The sequence below is a fragment of the Clupea harengus genome, chromosome 9 (assembly GCF_900700415.2).
Source record: "Clupea harengus chromosome 9, Ch_v2.0.2, whole genome shotgun sequence".
Classification (NCBI taxonomy): domain Eukaryota; kingdom Metazoa; phylum Chordata; class Actinopteri; order Clupeiformes; family Clupeidae; genus Clupea; species Clupea harengus.
Window position 1 is genome coordinate 15,556,101 of NC_045160.1, and position 7,320 is coordinate 15,563,420.

Sequence of the window (7,320 nt, forward strand, 5' to 3'; positions counted from 1 at the left end):
TTCTCGAGGATAGTAAGAAATATGGCTGGTCACACAAGCATATTTTATTCATTGAAGGTGAGAGAAACAGCTATGGGAAGCAGGAAATCATGCACTGAACATGGAAGAGCTGGATAATATAACTGCCAGTGCTACAATAAATACAATTCACACTTCAGTTAGTCTATGCTGATTTGTGACAGTGAGTAATTAAACTAATTACACTGAGCAACGTACACATGGTGCTCTCACTCTTGCCATTGATTTAAATGCTGCAACATCTTGTACAATCAGAATCACAGGTTGTTTTTATTCATACAGAAGAGAATATGTTAGATTCCTTGTGCTTGGTTGGGGATTTCCCGCAGCGGCCAACGCTTACACATGTAGTACTCATATCCAACAACCCAGCCTATGTATTATAACACATCAGGGTTGCACTACAATCATCATACTTAGCAATATAGCAACAACAACAAAGAGATGCAATTAAGAGCATTTCACTGGGGTTGTGGGCATCTCCCTTGGTCCGTATTTGTTGAAATAGGCCCACAACACCTCCTCAAGGCTCAACAGTGGTATCTGGTGTCACAGACCAACCAACTCATACTCACGATGAGTTAGGTCACATGTCAATACCAGAGACAAGAACACATATGCCTCAAGATGCACAGAATGCATTGCTGAGAGACTTCCTCACAACAGCCATAACCAAATGCCAGTCCAACAGGGAAGTGGTGACAAAGGGATATGGTATTTACTGCTATGGCGTCTTCTAAGATATTCCGTGGGTGACACCAGGCATTAACAGTCTTCACAGCTCAGTTTGTGAAGATTGTTGTGAGGTGTAGGACACTGTCCAATGTAATGACCTTCATGGACAAGGTCTCCCACACCATTGTAATGAAGAGGAGCATTTCTAAAGCAAACAGACTGGACTGTGGAGCAGTTTTCAAGGTTTATATCTTTGACATGCAGTATGGCATAAACTAAACGCAATACACATTATATAGATATACTGCATATCAAAATGTTTCAATATTTTGTGATTGACCATGCAGGCATTGTGTGCCAAATAGGGAAATTATTTCTTGGATTAAACTGTTATATTATTTCCTGTTTTAAAGAAATGTATTATTGTTACACTGTGTTGGTTTTGATATAGCCTATACTAGACTGTCTGTGTTTTTTTGCTGCTTCTGTGAAGAATTTTGTAACATGGATTTTGAAAAGTGCTGTGGAAATGTTGACGATGACAACCACAACAATTATAATGATAATAGATGTAATAATTATAATTATAATAATAATTATTATTGTCATCATCACCCATTTTAATTTTCCAAATGTGACAGTTTTATATGTACCCATACAAAACATAACCCGTACAAAAGGAGGAAAAGAGGGCTTAGTTTACATTAGTATAAAATCTTTCCTAATAGATCCAATTGATTTTGAAATAAGCCATACATTTTTGTGTTGTGGTAATGTGGCCTTCCGACCAATAGGGGGAAGATTGCAGCAATCACTACCGTTCTGGTCTCCATCAATGTTTTCTTCCTGTCACGAGAGGAGAAAAAGACGTAGCAGAGCTAGCTAACTATGAAAAGCTGAATACAAAGCCCATCCATCCATTGTGAACCAACATTTGTGGGGTTTTTCTCATGATTTTGTATTTCCACTCGCCTGTCGTTTAGCCGAGTCGCACATACAGATATTCGCGCGATTACATTGCTAGACAGGTAGGGATTTAAATGTTTTCACTCATCTGTTAGCCTGCTAGCTAGCCATTTAGCTAGCCGGCTTCTGTTGCTCAGCTGGTAAGAAATTGTTTTGCGCATCATCCCATCATCATGTGACAAGGTGGGTAACAGATAATGTCAAACTATACGCCTCTAATTTTATTAGAAACCTGATGTGACAATGAAAATATTACGCATTTTATGTTATTTGACTCTGACATTTGTAGATAACTTTGTAACGTTAGATTCCAAGTCGAAGTCGGTCAGCTGACAATTATCCGAAGTTGTTGTTATGATGGACCTCAAATGGTTCCAGCAAGTTAATTGATCAATCTTTGTAGCTCGTTTAGCAGAATTTAATGTAAGCTGATGGTTAGCGGTAATAACAACAGTTTGTTCCGTTCAACTACTAGCCTAAGCTACAAAATTAACAAGCCTAACTTTATCCTCAGCTTCCAGATATAACTTGCCAACAACTGCGCAAATCTGGCCATTTAGGCTACATTAACACACAGGCTGTATGATGTAGACTTAAAATAACATTTCCAGAGCCTAAAGATAGTTTCCCCCCTCCTTTTTCTCTAGATTCATATACCATGGCATACTGATCTTCTGGACCACCGTAGTCGCACAGGAAGGACTTGTTTGTGCTCATATCAAATATGAGCCACAGTAACCATAATGGACCAAGCAACAAACCCATGCTGATCTGTAGAGCTGGTGAATAACTGAGAACTCATCCCTAGCAGGACGTAATTATCCTCATTGCTCTACTCTAGGTGCTTCCTGAGCCAGTCAGTCATCTGGTACCCCAGTATCTCACCCCTGCCTCACTATGTCTGTGCCCAAAGACATGGGAGAGCGGGGCAAGGAGAGGGAGCGTGGCGCCCGCCCCAAGGTGAGGCAGAGCCGCTCTGAGGAGAGGAGGGAAGCGGGCGTCAGCAGGAAGGGTGGACGGGGCAAGAAGAAGGGCCTGCCCTCACAAGGCATGGTCATGGATAGGCCAGTTAGCGATGGGTTCAAGTATGGAGATCAGATGGGCAGCTTGGTCAGAGAGTGTGGTTCTTCGTCACCAGTGCGGGAGCGGAGGAGGTGGCCAGGCTTAGGGAGTGAAAGGAGCACTGTGAGGCTGGCACAGGATGGGGCGTATGGGGTGTCTCTCTCAGAGCTGCCCACCCAGGAGGCTGAGGGAAAGGCGGCAGCGAGTGGAGGTAGCAGTAGCAGTAACAGCAACAGCAGCAGCCGCACCCTCAGGCAGAAGATCCAGGATGCGGTGGGCCAGTGCTTCCCGATCAAGAGCCACAGCACAGTGTCCTCCGCTCACATATTCTCTCCTTCATCTGTTGCTTCATCTTCCTCCTCCTCCTCTTCATCTTCATCCTCCTCTTCGTCTTCGTCACTCTCAGTTTCCTCGAGGCGTAAGATCCACCTTAGTGAGCTGATGCTGGACAGCTGCCCTTTCCCAGCTGGGACGGAGCTGGCACAGAAGTGGTACCTCATCAAGCAGCACACGGCGCCCATCTCCCAGCCTCCCCTCCTGGAGTCTTCCTCCCCGGGCGGCTCAGTAGAGGTGGGTGGAGATGCTCCTGCCGCCGCCGCTGTCACTGACACTGTGGAGGATGAAGATGACCTGCTGCGTGAGCGCCGGCGAATCAGCATCGAACAAGGCGTGGAGCCGCCACCCAACGCACAAATCCACACCTTTGAGGTGACGGCGGAGATCAACCCGCTGTACAAACTGGGGCCCAAGCTGGCCCACGGCATGAACGAGCTGGCTGGAGACGACCGAGCCACTCTGCTACAGCAGCAGCAACAACAACAACAAGAGCAACAACAACAACAACAGCAGGAGCAGGAGCAGCAGCAGCAGCAGCAGCAGCAGCAGCTGCAGCAGCAGCAACAACAGCAGCAGCTCCTACTTCAGAGGCAGCATCAGCAGCACCAGCTGCTCCTCCAGAGCTGCCTGGACACGCTGGATGAAGTGGCTGCCTCCTCGTCCTCTTCCACAGCGGCGGCTGCTTCAGCTGCCTCAGCAGCCTCGTCCTCCTCCTCCTCCTCCTCCAACTCCTCCACTGTCCTGGGGGTCACGTCCAATCTTGGCTCGGGATCGGAATCGACCTCCCTGAGGGGCGGTTGCCCTCAGTCGAACCCCCCTGAGGGCGATCCGGCCAAACCCAAGGAGCGCTTCCGCATCCACACCCAGATTGACTATATCCACTGCCTGGTACCCGACCTGCTGCAGATCACCAACCTGCCCTGCTACTGGGGCGTGATGGACCGCTACCAGGCCGAAGCGCTGCTTGAGGCCAAGCCCGAGGGCACCTTCCTGCTGCGCGACTCGGCCCAGGAGGACTACCTATTCTCGGTGAGCTTCCGCCGATACGGGCGCTCACTGCACGCGCGCATCGAGCAGTGGAACCACAACTTCAGCTTCGACGTGCACGACCCCAGCGTCTTCCATGCGCCCACCGTCACCGGCCTGCTCGAGCACTACAAGGACCCCAACTCGTGCATGTTCTTCGAGCCGCTGCTGTCCACGCCTGTGCACCGCACACAGCCCTTTAGCCTGCAGCACATCTGCCGCGCCGTCATCAGCAACCACACCAGCTATGACGGCATCAGTGCCCTGCCCATCCCAAACGCGCTCAAGGAGCACCTCAAGGAGTACCATTACAAGCAGAGGGTGCGCGTGCGCAGGATGGACACATGGTGGGAGTAGGGATACACCCCCCCCCCAAAACCAATTAACCTACCAGCCCCTACTCTTCACTCCTCAACCCACCAATCACCACCCTGATACCTTATTTCCCTCCTTAAGCACATCCTTGGGAAAATAATAGTGCCCATCCATCCATTATAAGCCTTAATTTGTCAAACGAAATGTATTCTGCAGTGCTTTGGGGACTATGCTTCCATGTCTTATTTTGACCACAGACGGCTCTTCTTTGCTAGTGTATGTGCTGTGGTGATAGCCATGAATGTACAAGTACCTGTGCTTTTGGACATGGTGGTAGTGTAGGAAATCTATCATTTCCTCATATTCATAAGTAAAGGATGAATGTATCTCGCATTGTAGAGAGGATCCTGGGAGCTTTTGGATCAACCTCGGAGGCTGAAGCATTTGCACCGCATAGTGGAGAGACACTACACTCTGTCCTGCAGTAGAAAGTAACACCAAATAGTAGAAATGCATCTTCTCCTTATGCCTAGCCTGTGGTGCTTCAAAATGCCACATTAACCTATTTTAAAACTGAGGACATTTCGCTTCTTTAAACAAGATATTGGAGATAATCCCCTTCAGATAATCTCTTGCCCTCTCCAATCCCTCTCAACCTCTTGGACCAGAGATAATCAGCACCTTGCTTGGGGTGAGAATATGTTCAGCGAGCAAAAAATAAGTGGTGGCAGATAGTCACTCCACAATCATGCCCTGGTGAGCTGTGGAGACATTTGTGAATGTTTTTTTTTTTTTTTGTAATTTAAATGAATATTCTTCCAGTCACATTCTGAATGCCCATGTTCACATCCTGCAGACAGGTGATCCATGGGGAACCACTTAATGAAATGGGGCCAATCAATGACCGGACTGAGCCTCATCCTGTGAATGTACGACACTTAAAAGCTTCCCACCCACCACCCACCATGCCTTCTCTCCCCGTCACACTCAATTAGCCTCGCATACAGTGAAATAACGTCCCCAGTGCATTAAGGTGCCAAGGGGAGCGCACCTGTGTCATGAATCAGAGTTATGACTTCTTGGGAGGTGTTACGAAGAGAGACCATCTCAGCTTCCTCTTATCTTCCTTAGAAAAATGACTGATGGAAGAATGGCGAATCATGTCGTGAATGTTACCTTTCTGTGGGTGACAGCGGTATTTATGAGGACTTTTCTTCATAGCAGGGCGGGGGGTCACTTGAGGAATATGGAGCTGTCACGGGGAATATCAAAGAATGATACGGTCCAAATATCCCCACTGCGAATCTGGTGCACTTTTTGATCACAGACCTGAGCTCTGTGAAGTCAGGTCAGGGCTTTATGTGCACAGACATAGAAGTAATGCACAGCCTGTGCATTGAATAATGATGGGGGTCCTAGTTGGTGCTCACCTAAGACGGGGTGAGAAAAGCTTAAACCATCCACTCCTGCCACCGATATCAAAGAGCATATGTTATATTAGTCAGGATAACTGATAAGTCTTTGAAGCACATTCCTCCCTTCAAAAAGTGAAGTATCATGATTGGTAATTGTCTGCTCTGCTAATGTGTTCTAGGTAGGCCAAAAATAGAGGGCCTTCATCCTTAGAAACTTGGAAATGGCTGATGCAAAAATTGTGACAACAATGTCGTCTTCTTCTTCTGCTTCCCTGCATTCCGGTAATTGAATGGGATCAGTTAGTCGTGTGTCTCATGTTTAAAAGCGGAAAAAGAATGCGACCCTCAGGTGCATCCTCTATTTCTCAGTAGCTGTCCAGTCTCGGGCAAACGTTGAGAAAGTTTGTTTGGCATGGTTCTAAGTGATTCTTTTACTGGAACAGCTCCCAGTTTTAAAACGCCCACAGAGTGTTATTGTATAGCCATACGTTTAGCTCTTTGTTCCTCTATTTCTCAGTGATTCTGTTCCTAGAACAGCTCCCATACAGTTAATCTGTGTTATTGTACCAGGCTAATGCTTCATTGCTATAATCATTATGCTATGTTGAGACACAGTCTTGCCAAATGCATACCTGCTACCATGAACTGATGGTTGGGGTCAAGGCGATGGTGCTTTAGCTGATGGCGTTAGTATTAAGTGCAGCGTACACCTCACCTCCTCACCCCGTCTGAGTTATCTGGTCAGCACTCTTCCCACAATCCCCTCTGGCGAGGCCACACCGGGGCTGTCTGCTCTGCTGTCAAGTCCAGATGTGTGAGGAATAATGCCACTGACATTATAAAACACACACACACACACATACACACTCTCCATCTGTCTCTCTCTCGCACACACTCATGCATACACACCCATTCTCTCTCTTTATTTATATATGCTCACACATAAACATATATATTTATATGGCAGCATGTCATGTGTATATGTATATATATACATATACACATACACACACACACACACACACACACACACACACACACACACACACACACACACACACACACACACACACACAAGATGCTCTGAAGGAAGAATATGTGTGTTTCTTCACATTGTAAGCCTGTGCAGGAGCCTGCTGGCATTTCTTTTTTTAAACTTGGAACTAGAAGTAATATCCAGCTTTCCTTCACCGTTGCCACGGAAATAGTGCAGCGCCTTGATAGTGCTTATGAATGTAACATGAGCCGACGAGCATGAAAAAACCTTTTTGTTGAACTTTGTTTTGAATTCCTACTTTTAACATCATCTTTGGTTGATATTACCCTGTATTGACACATTTTTACACTGGTATTTATTTAATTTCTATTTAACTACTGTTGTCGTTGATGCAGTTTTTCCTGTGTTTTGAACTTTTGATAACCTAGCTTTCAGCTCACCAATCCCACAAAGTGTTCTTTTCTATTTAATGCCGTTTAGCATTGTATGAGAGAAGCACACAGTAAGGTC

General features: G+C 46.4%; 1 protein-coding gene across 2 annotated transcripts; it reads left to right on the forward strand.

Moving 5' to 3' along the window:
• Window positions 1-1,506: 1,506 nt before the first annotated feature.
• On the forward strand, window positions 1,507-6,767 carry socs9 (suppressor of cytokine signaling 9). 2 transcript variants are annotated; one of them, XM_031573636.2, is made up of 2 exons: window positions 1,507-1,842; window positions 2,501-6,767. In XM_031573636.2, exon 2 carries the CDS (start codon window positions 2,557-2,559, stop codon window positions 4,438-4,440), a length of 1,884 nt encoding a protein of 627 aa, XP_031429496.1. In that variant the 5' UTR covers window positions 1,507-1,842; window positions 2,501-2,556; the 3' UTR covers window positions 4,441-6,767. The 2 variants fall into 2 exon arrangements, with proteins under 2 accessions (XP_031429496.1, XP_031429495.1); XM_031573635.2 differs by having other exon boundaries at window positions 1,509-1,842; window positions 2,307-6,767.
• Window positions 6,768-7,320: the final 553 nt, after the last annotated feature.

Bases quoted from the DNA above. Each gene is read 5' to 3' on its own strand.
- socs9 (XM_031573636.2), top strand. From the start codon at position 2,557: ATGTCTGTGCCCAAAGACATGGGAGAGCGGGGCAAGGAGAGGGAGCGT.